Below are 20,501 nucleotides of genomic sequence, written 5' to 3'. Positions count from 1 at the left end.
TCAAGCACATGACTCGGTCTGTTGCTTCCAGACTCCGGCCCAGACCTGTTGCATCGCATCCTGAATCCAGTTTCATCACCGGCCATTGAGCATCAGCCATCGAACTGTAAGTGCCAACACAACGATCGCTACGTGATCCAGACCTTGCTAGCTCTTGACAACTTTGCCAATCAGAAAGTTACAGACCAAGAACGGGACGAAGGCCTTGCTCCCTGACCTCGCCTGTTCCTGTCTAGATAAGTATTTAGTTGTTTAGTATTAGAAGTAAGTTAGTCTCTTTAGCGTATGCATGAGTATTTATTATATTTGTTATAATAAACACCAATCGTTTGGACTTACTAATCGGTGTATGGATTTATTACTTTGAACCTGACCTTGATATACTTGTGACGGTGTCTCAATACGACATCTGGCGACTCCGAGCATAATTACACATACAGAGCCATAGTAGTGTTAAGCACACGGCCTTTAAACGGAGGCGTTTTAATCACACTCCAGTAAAACGAGCAACACTGAGGAGAGGCTAGAGGACCACCTGGATGAGAACCTAACACTCCAGGATTGGGTGAACAGGTGGTCAGCAGCAGAGGACAACATGGCACCCGCAGAAACATTCACAGAGGAGGAGATCATCGACCAGGTCACCCAAGAGGAGGCAGAAGAAGAAGAATCCCAGCTCACAGTGGCAAAGAGCCACTCTGATGCCATCACACACCTGAAGTGGCTCATAGCATACACAGAGCAACAGGACTTCGACCCCATATACATCCTACACCTGAAGAACCTCCAGAGGCAAGCACAAGTCAAGATGAGGAAGGGGATGTGCCAGAAGAAACTCAGACTTTTAAAATGATTTTTAAAAATATGCTTGCAAGTACAATTTTAAGTATATTATTGTATGTATATATTATTGTATATATTTTAATAAATTCAAAACTTGATTTAAGACTTGAACGAACTTTGATGTTTTTTATTTAAAACGCCCTTCCATTCAGCAATGTTCAGCACAGTCAGCGATGTTTCCTCTCGTTCATTCATTTGGATATCCGCCATCTTGGATATCCGCGGCTCGGATACAACGCGGGTGGCTGTCTTGGACCCGAACACCCGCGGTATAACGGGGGACTACTGTATTGTTAACTTGTGTTCAAAATCTATTTATTTGAGGCAAATCCAGTGAATATTTGGAATGCCATTTTAACAGCTTGGTTTGTATGCATCCAGAAAGATCCAGCTTTGTTTAAATGTATGAAAAGAAACTGTTGTCTTAAGCTATCTCCTTAAACAGACATAGCAAAGGTCTGTTTAACAGCTTGTTGCACGTAAACAAATGAAACTAGCTCAATAGCGTCTAGCTATTTCGATTGAAAACAAGACAGCATTTAAATGAGAACTTAGCATCTCAAGATGCTACCTCCCAAAATAGTGTACACTGCAATTCAGCAATAAAGTATGCATTAACAAAGAAAGTCAATATTAATACAAGGCAAACACCACTTAGTGAATTACTCATAATTATAACACACTGGGGCTGATTTTATAATCTGTAATTTTGACAGACTCACCAGGGCATATTGGAAAATTCTAGGTGTACGCCCTATGATTTTCTGTCCATTGAAATGAAATGAATGAGATTGTGGGGAACATGATTTCCCGTTATGCAATTCAGCACAATTGGTGAAAGTTTAGATTTATAAAATAGACTTTTAACTATATTTTGATTTTCAAATTTTAACACTTTAGAATCTGCATACACAAAAAGGCAATTATTATTTTCCAAAAGCTTCTTAGATGCAAATCTGATCAATGTATGGTAAAGCTTTCTGCTGTGTGAAGTATTTAACAATATTTAATAAAGGTGAATAAGATGCGAATTCACTGAAAAACATACTATTTGAGTTACTTTTAAAATTAAATCCAGCATATCAAATTTTGCTTCATACATAGTCAAAGTTGAATATTATAGCGCGCTTTAATTTTTCATGATGACCATGAATCTAAATCATTGTTTGTCAATGTGAAATTAAGGTGCTCTCTACTTCTCTTGCTGATGTGCCCCATTTCTCCTATAAAACAGGTAATTGGAAAAAAAAATCAAAGGAAAATGATGGTATAAATTTCACTCTACTATTTGGAATTAAGTAGTTAATTCTTAGTCATCGGCAAAGAAGAAAACCCAACGTCAGCATGAACTGTAACATACATTTTGACTGCACAGTAGTTCAAGCTATTAATTAACACCGGTTTCAAACTACAATGCCATTAAATGTATCTGTTGTATATTAGAAGAGTCACTGTACAACTTCTCTCTTAGGTGAATGATTTGTTTTATGACACTTCTGTTGTCTAAACAACCATTTCAACAATGCCATCAACTACAACAACTATATTAATCAAGCAATTTACCAAATTTTGCCCTAGAATGGTAGACAATACTTTGTGACCGATTGCTGTACATAGTGCTGGCTATGGAAAACACATAGGAAGTAGCAGCATGCATACTACCTTCTTGCTAGTTTTAATTAAGGAAGGAACAAATAAGAAAACATAACTACATTCAGTTTAGAACATGTCAGGATTTTATGTTGCAATATAATATTGGAACATAAACAATTTTGCTTTTTAAAATATCTTCCCAAAGCAATTTTTGTACATAATTAAAAAAAATGCAAACACATGATATGGTAAGCCGCGGTCATATCGCACACCTTTACATCCAGTAGGTTGACTGTACCGCCTGATTTACTGAATACATACTTGAAGGGAAGCCTAATCCAGGATAAAGGGTGTACATTATTGAAAAGACCAGAGCAAAGTGCTGAAGTCCACAATAATTGCTCATCATTCTGTAGGTGATTAAAAGTTATCCATTTAGATTATTTTAAAATGAAGTGAATTCATCTGAAATAATAGCATAAAATTGTAGCTTTAAGCACAATCAATTCAAATTTGACAGTGGTTAACCAAATATTGATCTTCAGGTGTCCATGATTATACAGTTAACCAAACTCTGCCAATTTTATGCAGTAACTATGGCAATTGAGTGTAACAAATGCATCACAAAATTCATAATGAATAACTTGTTCATGTCTCCACTTGGGATACAAATAAGACAAAATTAAACAACTGAAAATGTCAAATTACTGGGGGCAAGGTTTGGGACCCAGCCACATTCTGTTGACCTGAACATTTGAGAGGACTGAATATAGGTGTACTGGCAACAGTTCAGCATAGTACAAGACCACTGCAGCACCAGGCTAGAAGTCTTATCTCATACAGGTAATACATGATATTCAATTTAATTTTTATTCCTTTTCATCTAAATTTACTTAAAGAAATAGGTACCTTTTTAAAGAATTAAATTACATCCTTATAAAGAATAATGTAATCAGTTGTTATTAGAGTTAAGTTTAACCCCACATTAACTGAATTATTTTAATTGTATAAAGACCTACCTTTTTCTTGGAAAGGTATGAAATGTAAGCAGGCCTCCTTTCAGAATTATATTTAATTTTTGGTCCCTAAAATGAGTTGGAGTAACTGAATATCAGTAATGAATATGAAGCTGTATATTCATTAAAGCCTTAAGCAACCTAATGATCCACTGTCACTTTGTTCCCCAAGCAGTTTAAGATTTGTGCAAATAATGCAATTTATTCTCTATTACACAGAGCACAAGTAACCAGTTTGAATTTGAAGGTATTTTGTTAAAAAATATGTAAAGCCTCTTTCTCCCTCCATAATGGCCAATAATCCACACAATGATTGAGTTAATACATTCAAAGACAAAGTCTGTTTCATGTGAATGTATGCTGTATCACACAGCAACTTTCAAAATCATATTTGCAATGAAACTGCACTTTATAGTGCCCAATGGTAATGTATTTTGAATAACAGAAGAAAGGAGGGAGAATTAAGTATGATAGATTTTAGAATGATAGCTTCAGCTTACAGAGTTTTACGTGCAATGATGTACTATTCCAAATGATGTAAACATATGCAATACAATATATATATATATATTTAAAATTGATAACTGTACACATTTTATGTGTGTACAGCTGCTCCTGCGCCATGTACTGTTTGAGCAAGTATCTGTGACTAAACATCAATTTTTGAGGGTGTCCACTCTCGGGTACAGTTGCCTCCGCTAAGAGGTAACTTCGCATCATCCATCTCTCTGGTGCAGGAGGCAGTGACATTCCCTCTGTCACAGCTAAACTGGACTTGTTTGCACTAATGTCCTGGAACACAATTAGCTATATCTAAAATCATACAGGTTCTTCAGGGACTTGCAAATCCTTTTGTTACAAATGAAACTAACACAATTGCATTGATAATTGAGATGGAACGTAACCTATTTACTTAGGCTGATAACATTTAAAAAGTGAATGGATGAGAAGGAAGTGGAAATTTTTCATCCCAAACAACCTAACCCGGGGAATTCAAGCACTGCTCTAAAATCCTAACACCAGACTTGAAAGACTGCAAATGTATTTCTAATTTTCATTGATTCTCAATGGATCCACTGAAAGGCTCTCTTGGAACAATGTAGTCTGTTAAACCATTATCTGTAACAGACAATAAATCCTTGTGCGGAATTCTGAACATCTGTCTCCTCAGAATGAGGTAAAAGAAACTTTAACAAGTTCCCAATCATTCACTCTCAAGTAACTTAAGTCTGACTTACAATTAAAACCACATATAATCCCATGAGTACACTAAGAACAGTATGCACAGCATCCATGTTAAAAGCAGAAGGACAAAGAGGATCAGTGCAAACTGAAACCTGAACCTATCCTCAGCAAAACCACTAATTTTACTTTATTCAAAATACTGAGATGATGTCAAGAACAAAAGTCAAGCTTATATAGTTAAATTACTAAATGAGGCTGCCTATAATTTGACAAGCAGGCAGATATATTCCCATCAACAGCATAGGTAAGATTAGTAAGTGCTAGATGCCATGGATGGCTGCAGTACACCAAATAAGGCGTGCCTGGTTCCAAGGCTATTAATACTGGCAAAGGCAAGTAACACAGTATTTACAATACAGTCACCTCGCGAGGTGGATCTTAAATGATTTTCTTGATCATCTATGTACAAAATATGCACATGAATAAGGAAGTTGCAGTCGCTTTACATCAAATGGAAGCATCCACAACTGTGAATGTGTGACGCTGGAGTTCATAGGTTGTTAATCGGACAAAATGTGCACAAACGACACTGGAAAGACACCGCTTCTGTCAGGATGACCCTCAACATAGCCAATCTGTCAAAATTAAAAACATAGATTTAATATCTCAAGAAGCAGATATATTCCCCTCTACTTAAGATGCAAACAAAAATTACATTTTTATTTAATCTTGATGTGCTGGAGCCGCAGAGGTGGAATTTCAAGTAAGATCTTCCAGTGAGCAAATCGTAGCTGGTCAGTAAATGGGTTGCCAATCATTCCCCCATTCTGTATCAAGCACTTTTGCTACAATCCATTGTGTGGACAATGAAAGGCGTGGCATCATGTGACTGAAACTAGTTTGATACCTTTTTAAAATTATTCTAAGAACCAGAGTCAGTCAGTCTACAGACTACCAGCTGCAAGGCATCAGCAGCGTAAAAGGCAGACAAGTACCTATTTAAATCTGGAGACTGTTACATCTAATAAGTCGCTGAGCCCAATTCCTAATCCAAACAGTAAAGAAACTTGATCTCCTGGTAAGAAGAAACCACATGCGACCTGCTGCAGACCCATCTCTTCGAGGGAATCAAACAACAATCCCAGATATCTGACTATAGTTATTTAAACGACTTAAACTACCCTCTCAGAGTGAAAACACCACCTTCACCAGGCCCATGGCAACTCTCCGGTTCTCTCTAGCTTTGATGAAGAGTCATCCAGATCTTCCACAAATGCATTGACAAAGGGGAAACTAATGTTTTTGCCCAGTTGAACTTTAATAAATCCATCAATCTGAAATGGCATAGAAGTATTTGCATTTCACTAGAGACTTTTAGCACTGCTATAATTACATGATTCCTTGCCACAAGAAATTTCACACCTTTTTGTCTTTGGCCAATTCAACCGCTGATGTTTACTACTATAGGTCCCTGGCATTGGTCATGAGCCTTTTCAGGTTGATGCACTGCAATGCCAAGGTTTGTTTTTCTGGTCATTTTTATTATTTTTATTACTTGTCATATGTTCAACATTGATCTGACACATGACAAAAAACTCAATTTTTCCAAGTTAAATGTAACTTGCCAATCGTGGACCCAATCCTCCAGCACATCTAGATCTGGTTTAATATTCAAACATCATCTCTTGTCCTAACTCTTGTACATTTCTTATTATTGTCCACAAATTTGAAGATTTTTCTTTCAATGTTAAATGAAAATTAGTTAGCTGATAACCCCAGGATGCAAATGCACATCTAGAGGTTGTTGAGAGAATTGGTAACAGATCCCCAAATGCATTTAGTTGATAGGGATGTATAGTATGAGACCAAGTAGAGAAAAAAGGAAACAAAATAGAGCACAAGGTCACAAATGAAATTGTGTACCCCTTAATGCCTCGTCTAATGGAGCCAGTGGTAGGTGGCAGGGAACTGGTCAACCTTAGCTGGCATGTGAACAGGGAAGAAACATTGTTTGCCTCCATGGTAAACTGAATGCTCTTTCTTTAAAAAGTACAGCGATTCATTACAAAGTTACACAAAATAACATTTATATTTGAATTAGTTTTATTAATTTGTCTGTTGTGCTTAGATTCAGAATTACTAATAGCTATTGCCTGCTGAAAGAGTTTGCATCTATTCATAGAATCCCTACAGTGCGAAGCAGGCCATTCGGTCCATCGAGTCTGTTCCTGGCCATTTTGAAGGCCGCTCGCAGCTGGCATTATTCAAAGCTGGCTGCTACGGCTCTTGTGCGCGATCGCCGCGACGGAAGTCTCGGCAACCCTCCCAACACCCGCCCGTGGGTCGCGCCCCTGAGTTAGAGCACATAATACAGAGCGAAACCCATACAAACAACCGAACATGATCTTGCTGGATTACGTACAGGCAAAGTCAAGTGAAGGACTATGGCAGTGTTTTGCAAACTATTTTCCAATGTGGCCTGGTTTTAACTCACCACCACCAACTCAAGGACACTTAACGTTGTGCAACAAAGTCTGGCATTCCACCAATGCCCACATTCCTTGAAAAAATATATATATATATATATATATATAAAACATATATATCTGAATCAACTGCTGTACTTTTCTCACTGGAAAAAGTGACTTTCACCAGCCACTTTGTAACCCCACTGAAACTAAGATGAAAGAAATTCCTGGGCATTATCAGAGGCTTTAATGTATAACCACTCACAGTTAAAAATACAATGTCCTTTTCTCACGTGTTTTAAGCTCTCTAATTTTAACAAGTGGTCCAGTATCAACAAAGTAAATAAAAATTCATTTTTTTGATCTTTTCAGGCACCCCTCCTGTAGGGGTGGAATGATTGGCTCTGCTTTACAACAGGCCGTTGTGGTGATCATAACAACACTCATTGGTGCAAATGAGTGAAACATCACCAGATTGCCACCTCCCATTAGTTAGTCGGAGATGTTACCCAGAGAACAAGGTTCAAAGTTGAGACTGAAGATGGCCTAAGCCATGATATTTTGAAATATCAACGGACACACAAAAACCCTGTACAATTATAGAAACAGAAAATGCTTTTAAAAAAACATGGATTAGGAGCATCGGGGTCAGAAATATCATCGTCATCAATCAATCTATCTATGTCCCTGGGCTGAAGGAGGATGCAGCTTAAGCCATTTTAGTTGTCGTCCATCCGGGAGCTGCTGGGTTAAAGCCGTTGATGCCGTGGTAAGGGTGGTAGAAGGATAGGTTCCCCCATATCTTCAGCTTACATTCTAGCCACTCGACAGCAGCTTCAAAATAGCAAAACGTATTGTGGCTCCGGCTGAGAGGGGGAAGACAGGAGGCGTTTGTAGACAGGAGTGGGCCAGTGCTTGTTGATAATAATGATAAATTAATGGAGCGTATGGGGTCGGAAAAATGTTTCAATGGGCAGAATTCCATAAATAAAAGACGGACATTTCTTACTCTTGAAATAGGGTGCTGGAGTACATTTACAGACATTTCACAAATCATACCATTTCCCCTGGAAAAGCTGCAGCTAGATTACAGGGTCTAATTTTGCTCAGCTCGTATGATGGGTGATATTGGGATCTTTGAAAGTATTCAAGGGAGAGTCATAAATAAACACGCAGTTTAAAGCATCAAATAGGCTCCTATCTGCATACTTGGGAGAAATGCAGACGTTGGGAGTGATTTGATCAAGGTTTTAATAGACGAGACTATAATTGTGTAAACTAATTTTTCCAACCGAATAGGTTAGGAATAAGAGCAGAACTATGTTAGAGTTAGGAGATGAATACTTTCCCAGAGAATAGTAGACCTGCGGAGCAGGTTGGCAGCTCATCAATGAAAACTGATTCATGGAATTCCTTCAAATGAGAGAAAGTCCTGTTTCTGGCTGGGCGGACATTACCTTGTACAACAATCTCAGAATAGATTCAGAAGGATAAAAGTCAGAAATGAAAGACAAAAAATTGGGAAAATGTAAGAAGCTATTATTCAGTATGTTATAGCAGGGCAATTAGAAAAATTCAAAGTAATCTGGTAGTCACAAGGGAAATTGTGTTTAACCAATTTATTAGACTGCTTTGAAGAAGTAATATGTTCTGTGGATAAGGGGGAATGGTGGATGTACTGTACTTAGATTTCCAGAAGGCACTTGATAAGGTGCCACATCAAAGGTTTGCGCAGAAAATAAAAGTTCAAGGTGTAATAGGGGATAACAAATTGGTATTGACTAGCTAACAGGAAACAGAGAGTAGGCATAAATGGGTACTTTTCCAGTTGACAAGATTTAACGATTGGTGTGCCACAGGGATCAGTTCTCAGGCTTCAACGTTTTACAATTTATATAAATGACTTTGATGAAGGGACCAAAGGTATGGTTATGAAATTTGCTGATGACACAAAGGTATCAAGTTGTGAAGAGATCATTAAGGAGGCTACAAAAAGATAAGACAGATTAAGTGAGTGGGCAAAGATCTGAAAAATGGGGTACAGTGTGGGGAAATGTGAAATTGTCTATTTTGGCAGGAAGCATAAAAAAACACATTATCTAAATGGTGAGAGGGACTGCAGAACTCAGAGGTGTAGAGGGATCTAGGTGTCTTAGTGCATGAATTGCAAAAGGTTAATGTGAAGCTACAGCAATTAATTGGAAAAGCTAATAGAATGCTATTGCTTATTGCAAGGGGAATTGAATACAAAATGGAGGTTATGCTTCAGTTATATAGGATATTGGTGAGAACACATCTGAAGTACTGTGTATAGTATTGGCCTTATTTAAGGAAGGAAGTAAATGCATTGGAAGGAAGGTTTACGAGACCTAATGCCTGGAATGGGTGGGTTGTCTTTTGAGAAGAGTTTGGACAGGCTAGGTGACCTCATTGAAACATGCAAGATCCTGAGGAGCCTTGAGAGGCTGCTGTGGAAAAGATGTTTTCTCTTGTGGAAGGATCTAGAACTAGAGGGTCACTGTTTAAACATAAGGAGTCATCCATTTAAGACAGAGATGAGGAGAATTTCTTTCCGAAGATCACGCGTCTTTGGAACTCTTTTCCTCAAAAAAGGCAGTGAATATTTTTAAAGCAGAGGTAGATAGATTTTTGATAAGCAAGGGGGTGGGGGGGCAGAGGTTCTGGGGGCAGGTGGGAATGTGGAGTTGAGGTTGCAATTCAATCAGCCATGATCCTATTGAACGGAAGAATAAAATGAGGGGCAGAGTGGCCTATTCAAAATTTGGAGAAGAACAAAGCAAAAGGCAATCAAATGGAAGGAAGTGTATTTTGTTATTCTTTCATGGGATATGGACATCATTGGCAAGGGCAGCATTTGTTGCCCATCCCTAATAACCCTTGAGAAAGTGGTGGTGAGCCATCTTGCACATAACCCCAGAGTGCTGGGAGGAATGTCATGTGAGAGTACCTTTAAGAAATGGATGTTTAAGCAATGTACCTTTAAGAAATTGGGCAGCTCATATTACTGAAGTGATGTCAGAGGGTGGGGGGAGCTGAGCTGAGCTCACTTCTGCTTTTGGTTTCAGGTTTGAGGAGAAAGCTGGGAGTGTTTGTGTGTTTTGCAAAAAGCTGCAAGAAGAAAACACAGAACTGGTCTGTTGATGTCTGAAAATCCAACGACTATAAGTATATTGAATGTAACCTCATGTCTGTTGTTAAAGGTGAAGTCTTTTGGAGGTTTGAAGGAACATGTTGAGGGATTATTTAGTGTTGTATTATTTTCGGGGTTATCTTTGAAGTAAGGGGTGTTAAGTGATCCAATGTTTATTTAAAAGGTTAAGTTGAATTCATGGAATGAACATTGTTTTGTGTTTAAAAACCCACAAGTCCATAATTGTAATACCACATCTGGAGAACAAGCCATGTGCTTCAAAAACTAACAATCCATTAAAGGATTAAAGCATTAAAGGAACTCCATCATACATTTTGGGGTTCTGGAAACACCGCTGCCATAACAGGGAGATCCAGGTTTTTATATCCAATGACAGTGGAAGGAAGGGGATATAGCTCCAAGTCAGTATCGTATGTTGGTGGAAGGGAACTTTCAGGTGGTGTGCTCTTGCAGCCAGTGTTTATATGATTGGCCCAATTTAGTTCTTGGTTAATGGCAAGTCCCAGGATGTTGACTATGGGTGATATGGCAATGGTAATGCCATTGAAGAAAAGGTTGGATAAGATTCTCTCTGGGTGGAGATGGTCATTGTTTGCCACTTGTGTGGAACGAATGCGACTATAGACACCCAGTCAGAGAGAGAGATAGAAGAGCAAAAATGTGGGCAAAACCCTGAGGTACAGAAATATTAGGGCAGCAAAAGTAGGGCTTTTGAACTGCCCCGACATTACTTGCAATAGAATTCGTGTGAATGGCACAAAGAGAGCAGAATTTAAAAAATGTATTCAGAACATTTTATCTACTCTGTAGTAAGCCCAACAAGGCAGGGAGTTATTTTGGACTACGTTTGAGGGAATTAAACTGAGTATGTGGGATGCATTATCAGTGGGGAGCACTTCTGTGGAAGTGATTCAAATTCAATTAGATTTAGGATAATCATGCAAAAGTACAAAGATAGATCAAGAATAAAGTTCTCAATTTGAGAAAAGATAATTTTACTAAGCTGAGTTGTGATTTAGCTAAGTGGACTGGCAACAGGTACTTGAAGTAAATCAGTGCCGGATCAGTGGGAGACATTCAAAGAACAGATGGTGAGCGTTCAGAGATGTTCCCTTAAAGAAAAAGGGGTAGGACTAATAAATCTAGAGCCCCCTGTATGTCAAGAGCTTAAAGTAGATTGTAAAGAATAAAAGGAAATATTAAGACAGATACAAGGGCTCAATACTACAGAAAACTGAGAAATGTTTAAAAGTATAGAGGCAAAATTAAAAAGGAAATTAGGAAAGCAAAGGAAGAACATGCAAAGTACTGGCAAGTAAAATCAAGGAAAACACAAAGATTCTTCAATAAACAAATAAAGAGCAAGGGATAACTAAATAAAGAGTGAAGTTCATAAAGGAGGCAAAGAAAGTAGGTTATGTTCTTAATAAATACTTTGTGTCTGTTTCACAAAGTGTGGGAGGATACAGACATTGCACTCGAGAAGAGGAGTGTGAAAGATTAGATGAAATTGATATAGACACAGTCAGAGTTCAAGTATTTGGAGGTTTAAAATCTTTGAAAGTGAATACATTTCCGGCTCCAGACAAAGGGTGCAATCTACGGGCCTTGAGGCACCAGGCGCAAGAACGAGCAAGCGGATTGGCGCAAGAACGAGCAAGCGGATTAGATCACGGGTGAGGCCGAAATCGGGAACCAGGCCAGGTGCCGATCGGTTTCCGATCTAACCGGTCTGCTCACATTGGCCAGTCTGGATCCCACTGGGTGCACAAGAAACCAATAATCACCAATTAAGTCCAATCTCCATACTATTAACGGAAGGACCCCTATCGAACGGCCTCACGGCCCAGCAAGCAGTCACACGGACGCCATTCGGTACATCTATATAAAAACGTGAAACCAGCGCAATGGCTGCTGTGGGGATCTAGGGAAGTGAGTAGCCATTGTCAAAATCTGGCAGTCAGCCCGGTTGGGGGCATGATCAGGGGCATGGACCGCCATCGGTCACCCTGGGGCTGAGAGGATGGTGGTCTAGTGCCCGCTAGACCAGCATGCCACCCCCCCCACCCCCGGATGGTGTATACCCACGAGCCCAGCATGCCACCCCACCCCCCCGGATCGTGTATACCCATAATGGGGGCAGTTCCAGCTGTTACCAGACTGTCCCGTCACTGAGCCCCATCCATGGTAATATGATGAATGTCACTTTAACTCCCACTGACCATGGTGGCCGCTGGCCACACAGCTGAATTTAGAGTATCCAATTAAGGGACAATTTAGCGTGGCCAATCCACATAGCCTGCATATCTTTTGGTTGTGGGAGTGAGACCCACGCAAACACGGAGAGAATGTTCAAACTCCACAGACAGTGACTCAGGGCCAGGATTGAACCTGGGACCTCAGCGCCGTGAGGCAGCAGTGCTAACCACTGCATCACCATTCCGCCCGACTGAAGGCTAACGCTAACAGGGAACTGGCAATTCTAGTAATGTGAGCACTTCACAGCTACGAAGTGGATTCCCGTGAGTGCACAGAGCATGACACAGGCAGTTATCTTTTTAAAAATTAAATATAGAGTACCCAAATTCATTTTTTCCAATTAAGGGGCAATTTAGCGTGGCCAATCCACCTACCCTGCACATCTTTTGCGTTGTGGGGGCGGACCCCACGCAAACACGGGGAGAATGTGACACAGGCAGTTATCCCAATAGACTGTGAGGCCTGAACTCCAGAGGCAGCAGCCAACATTCCAAACCCCAAGCGCTGGACCACAGAACTGGGGACACTCCCGCGAAATAGGGTGGGTTTGTGGATCAGGGAGGGAACCAGCACCCAGCCCAGGTAAAGTTTCCAGTGGGTGTCTGGTGTACAGGGTCTGGGGTCCATTGCCCAGGGGTCCCTGTTGCGGCTGGCGGTGTTTGTGCAGGGCATGTTGGATGGCACCATGAGGGATGGCAGGGGATGTGAGGGTGGGGGAGGCCAGACGGACCCCCGGCTCCGGGATGGAAGCTATAGCTGATTGCCAGTCTCTCATCCTCTCCGATTCCTTACAGATATAACATTGTGGATGATATTGCAGATCCCGCGGGAGCTGCCCTCAAGATGCTGCTGGCAAGCCATGCGCCAGAGAAGGCAGTAGCAGCAGCGCTGACAGAGCCCCGAGGCTGCGGCCCATGTGCAAGGCCCCTGCCCCATACCCTAAGGACCCAGCCGCCCATCAGGTCAGGGAGGGATCCAGAGGGGGAGTCCTGCGATGGCCGAAGATGTACAGACATCGCTGGGCTTTCGAACTGTTGTTGGACAGCATATGCCGAGGAGGCTCCATTTTAAAAAGGGATGGTGCGGCACCTGTGCCATGTCCTTACGTACTTAGCACGATGTGGAGAAGGAGGATACCTGCTCCTGGCGCCCTGAATTTCTATGCCTCGGGATCATTCCAGGGCTTGAGTTCAGGCTCCAGGCTCGTTCCTCGTAGGAGGTAGGATCCTGAGGTCCAGCAATCCGCCACCCATCTTGGCCATTTCCCGCCGATTGTGCGCCAACTTCTCCTGCAGGGACACAGGGGGGTGGCATGGCAGGGGACAGGTGTGGGCACCACTGCCAGGTATGGGCGGGGTGAGCTGGTGGGTTCCAGGGTGTGCTGGAACACTAGTGTCGTAGTGTGCCGGGGCACATCGCAGTGTTGTGCTGGAGGCAGAAGTGCCAGGCACAGGGTAATTGGGGGTGGGTGCCCGGGGATGGCAGGTGGGACCAGAGCCAAAAGGGCGAACTCACCCATGCAGCCCGGTGGGCATCAATGATTTTCTTGCGGCACTGGGGGTGGTCCTCTTGGACATACTCCCTCGCTTCCTAGGCGACACTGGCTGCCTTGTGGCTGACCCTACGACACCCTTGGGAGAACAGGCATCCAGGAGCCTGGCCAGTTCGACACCCCCGAATCGCGGAGCTGGTCTGTGCAGTGGCATAGCTGCATGCTGTCTGGGGTTTACTCTGCACATCAGTTGAAGTGCTACTCCCCCTCGTTAGCAGGAAGCTGTTTTGTGGCGTAACTACCTGCTGAAAGCCTAGTAAACCATAGTTGTACTGAACCAAACAACTAGTACCGTGGGTGTACCTGCACCAAATGATTCAAGGCAGCAGCTCGCTACCACCTTCTCAAAGTGACAAATATCGGTAATGCCAGCAAAGTAAAAAAAAAAAATCACAATTTTAATTGCTTAAAATGTTGATGAAAAAATTTCCAAATTGAACATTCTAAAACTATTGCACTTCAGGCACTTACCCACCACTCCTGGTCCTCTTCACCTGTCACAACAATCACCTCCCCCTCAATAAAGGTAAGTTCATCTTCATTGTCTGCTTGGCAATCATATATGGTTTTTACTCTGCGTATTTTGTTCTTTGCCTTTAAGAGAAACTTTGTTTATTAAGATTCCAGACAAACATAGCAACTGATTTTTACGTTTAAGCATAGAAACATAAAATTTATGGAACAGGGCAACATGAATAATATAAAGGTTTTGAAGATTTTTGCAGTACCGTCATAAATTACACTTTTTATTGAAATATTAACTTCCTAGTTTTACCATTTTCACATTAAATATAAAATTAATATGACTACAACAGTGTAACTTGTGTTGGTAAACAGATCATATGTCAATATAATTTATGATCTATAAATTTTTTAACAAGGACTATCTATTCAGACAAAAAATGGTGGAATTTATTTGTAAAATCTTGAAGTTCGAAGCATGAAATCTGTTTTGCCAAACGTCATTTAAATTAAACCAGTCAAGGTGGTTTTATTGATTAGTTTGTGATGGACTCTCAAAGATGAAAAAAAAGGGGAAAATAGGGTAATAATATTTTGCTTCGCTTTTTTATAATTTAGCGTACCTAATTCTTTTTTTCCCAATTAAGGGCAATAGTGTGGCCAATTCACCTACCCTGCACTTCCTTTTGGGTTGTGGGGGTGAGGCCCATGCAGACACGGGAAGAATGTGCAACCTCCACATGGACAGTGACTCGGGGCTGGGATCGAACCCGGGTCCTGGAAGCCATGAGGCAGCAGTGCTAACCACTGCACCACCGTGCTACCCATAATCCTTTGCTTTGGAAATAGTCTCTAAAAGTGCTGAAAGTTTGAATAGTGCAGTAGTGATTTTAACAGTTCAGTAGTGATTTTAACAGTTCATCAGTTGATGCACTACTCAAAACTGTCAAGGTTAATTTGAAATTTAACGGAAGCAGCAAGGTCTGCTACTCTGTTAAACAAAACTTTAAAAGCTGCACAGTGCTCTACTCACAATGCCAGTTTTGGATTGAAAGCTGCCCGTAGGGGAGTGTGTGCTTTCTACTTTGTGATCATCTGTAGACCTATCCAAATGACCAACATCAAACATGTCAATCCAAATAGTTTACTGGAAGCCTACTGGAGCTGAATCCATTGGAAGACAGTGTTGTTTGATAACCCCTGAAGTATGCAAGATAAAAAAATAAGTACTGCTTTGACACAGACACTTCCCCTCCTCCCAAACAAAAGCTTTTGAATAATCTGATATCATTTTGAAATCATGTAATCATTTCATGGAACCAGGCACTCCCAGATCCATGTTTAGCGACAATATAAACTAACATTACTTTGTGATCATCTGCAGACCTATCCAAATGACCAACATCAAAAATGTCAATCCAAATAGTTTACTGGAAGCCTACTGGAGCTGAATCCATTGGAAGCCAGTGTTGTTTGATAACCCCTGAAGTATGCAAGATAAAAAAATAAGGACTGCTTTGACACAGACACTTCCCCTCCTCCCAAACAAAAGCTTTTGAATAATCTGATATCACTTTGAAATCATGTAATCATTTCATGGAACCAGGCACTCCCAGATCCAAATTTTAGCGACAATATAAACTAACATTACATCAGGAGTCAAAAAACCTCGAAATTCTTTTGCGAAATTCTTCTGCAATTTGGCCCAGAGCATTAGAAATATCCTGGGAATTCGACACTGACATACTAAGGTTTGTACAATAGCAAAATTACTTTGCTTGGCTCTGCTCTTTGTAGTTTTTATAAATGACTTGGGTGAGGAAGTGGAAGGGTGGGTTAGTAAGTTTGCCGATGACATGAAGGTTGGTGGAGTTGTAGATAGTGTTGAGGGCTGTTGCAGAGCTGAGCTGAGAAGTGGCAGATGGAGTTCAACCCAGATAAATGTGAAGTGATTAATTTTGGACGGTCGAATTTGAATGCTGAATAGAGGATTAAAGGCAGGATTCTTGGAAGTGTGGAGGAACAGAGGGATCTTGGGATCCGCATATACAGATCCCTCAAAGTTGCCACCCAGGTTGATAGGGTTGTTAAAAAGGCGTACGGTGTGTTGGCTTTCATTAACAGGGGGATTGAGCTCAAGAGCCGCGAGGTTTTGCTGCAGCTTCATAAAACCCTGGTTCGACCACACTTGGAATATCGTGTCCAGTTCTGGTCGCCTCATTATAGGAAGGATGTGAATGCTTTGGAGAGGGTGAAAAGGAGATTTACCAGGATGCTGCCTGGACTGGAGGACATGTCTTATGAAGAAAGTTTGAGGGAGCTAGGGCTTTTCTCACTGGCGCGAAGAAGGAAGACAGGTGACATGATAGAGGTGTACAAGGTGACGAGAGGCATAGATAGAGCGGATAGCTAGAGACTTTTGCCCAGGGCGGAAATGGCTGTCACGAGGGGACATCATTTTAAAGTGATTGGAGGAAGGTATAGGAGAGATGTCAGAAGTAGGTTCTTTACACAGAGTGTGGTGGGTGCGTGGAATGCACTGCCAGCGGAGGTGGTGGAGTCAGAGTCATTAGGGCATTTAAGTGACTCTTGGACAGGCACATGGACAGCAGTAAGTTGAAGGGGTGTAGGTCAGGTTGATCTTAGATTAGGATAAATGGTCGGCACAACGTCATGAGCTGAATGGCCTGTACTGTGCTATATACTTCCTGCATTGACAAGTTATACTGGCAATCAAAAATGATTGGCTTTCGGTGACCAAATCATTACATTTTGTTAAATTAGACGGCTGGATTTAAAATTGGTTTGGGAGATTATTTTTCATGCTCCCAATATTTTTCTAAAATCTACCTGTTATGTGATAGTACATGTGGACTGAATAGGACAAATTCTGTTTTATTTTACAGGGGTTTTCACCAGAACTTGAACGATTTTATTCCTTTTTTTGTGAAAATAGAAAACTTATGCTTTGGTTATAATGTTCACGTAATGGACTCTGACTACTGGGCCTGAATTTGAGCATGTGCCATCCAAAGAGTTGCAGGGAGAACATCCTTGCCAACTCCGACAGACCTGCTGTCATTTCATACTCTAATATTGAGAGGCAACAAGCAGGACTTCTGTCCTCATTTGGAACTAAGTCCCCAGCTTGGAGAGCAACCAGATTAAGCGACAGCTCTCCAGCCCATCCAGGCACAGCGTTGCAGTGGCCGGAAGAGATACTCCATCAGCGCTCCCGAGATTAAATGGAAGGAGCCAGTGTCAAGGTGATCGGCAGGGGTCCCGGGGAGGGTAAAATATATCTTGATGGTGGTTGCAAGGAGGTGCTCTCAGTGTTGGGGGAAAGGTTCAGGAGGGAGGTCCGGTGGTCTCCTTTTGTGAGGGGGAACGCTCCCAATCAGAAGGGGCCTTCCGATGGAGGCGCTTCGCCCACACGTCTCCAGAGATCGAGGACAAGAGCTTTCTGTATTTTCCACCCTGTCATAGTTTGTCCACCAGGCTGAAACTTGAGATTGGGTGGGAAAAGACTCTTGATTAGCCACTTAAGGGCCTTAATAAGGGCTAGGGTCCAATCCCCCCTCCCACCGAGGTTCTGTCTGCCCCACCGTAAAACCATGTCCAGACTGAGGCGGGGGATTCTGCATTTTGAATCTCTGTGTTTTGAGGCAAGGGGGTGGGTGGTGGTGTTATTCTCCCTCCCATTTCAAAATCTGCTGGGGATGTGTAAAATTCAGGCCATTGAGGTTTACAAGCATGGAACCATAATAATAATAATCTTTTATTGTCACAAGTAGAAGTTTCTGTGAAAAGCCCCTAGTCGCCACATTCCGGCGCCTGTTCGAGTACACAGAGGGAGAATTCAGAATTCTCAGCTGGTACGGGAATTGAACCCTCGTTGCTGGCCTTGTTCTGCATTACAAACCAGCTGTCTAGCCCACTGAGCTATACCAGCCCCTAAATAAGCTAACTGACGTCTTCCAATGTAGCATATTTCTGTTCTTCAAGCATTGCACAACACATACAACACACCCACACACACACTTGGCATATTCTCTTAAAGTGATATCACAACATTGACTAATCCTGTTATATATCCATATTGCATACCTCTGGCATTCGTATGGTTATAATTGAAACGTTATAATTGAAAATGTAAACATCAGATCAGTGCGAGAGGTGTGGGAGGGGGCCAGTGAATCACGTGCACATGTTTTAGGGTTCCAAAAAACTGGGAAGATTCTGGGCGGTAGTGTTCGCAATCTTAGCCAGGATAGTGGAGGAGGAGGACCCGGATGCTGTGGCGGCGATATTTGGGATTTCAGAGAAGCCAGAGTCATGAAGAGAAGGAAGGTCGATGTCGTGGCCTTTGCCTCTCTGATTGCATGGCGGCGAATTTTGCTGGAGTGGCAGTTGGCATCGCCACCGGGGGTTGCGGCTTGTTTGGGTGACCTGTACGACTTCCTGCGGTTGGAGAAGATAAAGTATGAGTTAAGGGGCTCTGCAGAGGGGTTTGAGAAAAGGTGGGGGGTGTTTGTGACTGTGTGAGGGGCTGTTCGTCGCGCAGGGGTCGGGGGTGAGAAAGGGAAAAAATCTGCAAAAATTGTATAGTTGATGGTTGGGAAGTATGTTTCCCGGGGTGTTTATTTGCTGTAATCTGTTTTGAAACATGTTTGTGATACAATACATTAAAAAAAAATACATCAACATATAAAATCAGTTCTTGTGACGTAATTATGTCAAAATGCAGCTTTATGAGCACTTTTGGCATATGGTGTTATTTTCAACAAAAAAAATTAACATAGATGAAAAAGGTCAAAGACGTGGCCGCTGGCCTGTTTTCGACACTGTGTACTCTAGTCCTACAAAGCTGGCAGAGTAGATTTCATAGAATTTGCAGTGCAGAAGGAGAACATTCGGCCCATAGAGTCTGCATCGACCCTTGGAAAGTGCACCCTAACTAAGCCCAAACCTCCACCCTATCCCCGTAACTCAACTTAACTTTTGGAGACTACGGGGCAATTTAGCGTGACCAATCTACCTAACCTGCACATCTTTGGACTGTGGGAGGAAACCAGAGCACCCACCCGGACGAAACTCACGCAGACATGGAGAGAATGTGCAGATTCCACACAGACAGTGGCACAAACCGGGAATTGAACCCAGGTCCCTGGCGCTGTGAAGAAAGTGCTTCTGTGCCGCCCGTGTGCACCAGTTTGGTACTCAATTTTGAACTGAAGCGCTTTCTTCATTTCTTCCAATGGGCGAAGAAGACAATGTATTATTGGTATCACCCAATCATTAATTGTTGATTTTCCTCATCAACCCTTCTTTCAAACTTACTCATGTCCACCACTATGGCCTCAGCTTTTCATTTTGGCAACAAAAAACTTAATAGCATGTCATGATTAAATTTCAACTTCTGGTTGTACAGACTCGATGGGCTGAATGGCCTTCTTCTGCACTGTTGGGATTCTGTGATTCTATGATAAGTAGATTGAACACAATTTAAGATGTAAAAAATACTATATTGAGGATTTTCTCCTGAATTACAGAAGATTATTATTAGCTTCATCCTTTGCCATCCTTGGAACAGCTCCCTTGGTCCTACTGAACCAAGCATTGTAAACAGCAGGGAAGATTAAGGGAGTAGCATCCTATATATTTCTCTTCACAGAAGGGAGTTGCTGCAGGTAGATTTTAAAAAAAACAAATTTAATATTTTGGCCTGAACTGAAATGATGCCATTAGTGGTTCAAATATGGTTTTGTTCATCTGTTGTATATTCAGCAGAGACTGAGATTTGAAGAAGGATGTTATACCACTGATTATCAATAGTTTTAAAATTTATTAAAGGAAATACTATCAGCACAAAAAATCCAACCCCTTTATTCACTGACTTGTAGCAATGTACAACCAGAAGTTGAAATTTAATCATAACTCATGATTAAGTT

At 41.6% G+C, this 20,501-nt stretch overlaps 1 protein-coding gene across 6 annotated transcripts in view; it reads right to left on the bottom strand.

The window, feature by feature from the left end:
• Positions 1–2,559: 2,559 nt before the first annotated feature.
• The window catches only part of LOC119972781 (arf-GAP with SH3 domain, ANK repeat and PH domain-containing protein 1-like), a 363,380-nt gene continuing 345,438 nt past the window's right edge, over positions 2,560–20,501 (bottom strand). For all 6 annotated transcript variants that reach the window (XM_038810147.1, XM_038810150.1, XM_038810143.1 and 3 more), the window contains 2 exons: positions 14,560–14,682; positions 2,560–5,272 (listed from right to left, as the gene is read on the bottom strand). In XM_038810147.1, the coding sequence (XP_038666075.1) occupies positions 5,198–5,272; positions 14,560–14,682 (198 nt within the window). In that variant the 3' untranslated portion in view covers positions 2,560–5,197. The remainder of the gene's footprint in view (positions 5,273–14,559; positions 14,683–20,501) is intronic.

The sequence above is a fragment of the Scyliorhinus canicula genome, chromosome 10, assembly GCF_902713615.1.
Source record: "Scyliorhinus canicula chromosome 10, sScyCan1.1, whole genome shotgun sequence".
NCBI classification, from domain to species: domain Eukaryota; kingdom Metazoa; phylum Chordata; class Chondrichthyes; order Carcharhiniformes; family Scyliorhinidae; genus Scyliorhinus; species Scyliorhinus canicula.
Note: the sequence above shows the minus strand (reverse complement) of the source record. Positions and strands in the feature narration are given on the sequence as shown.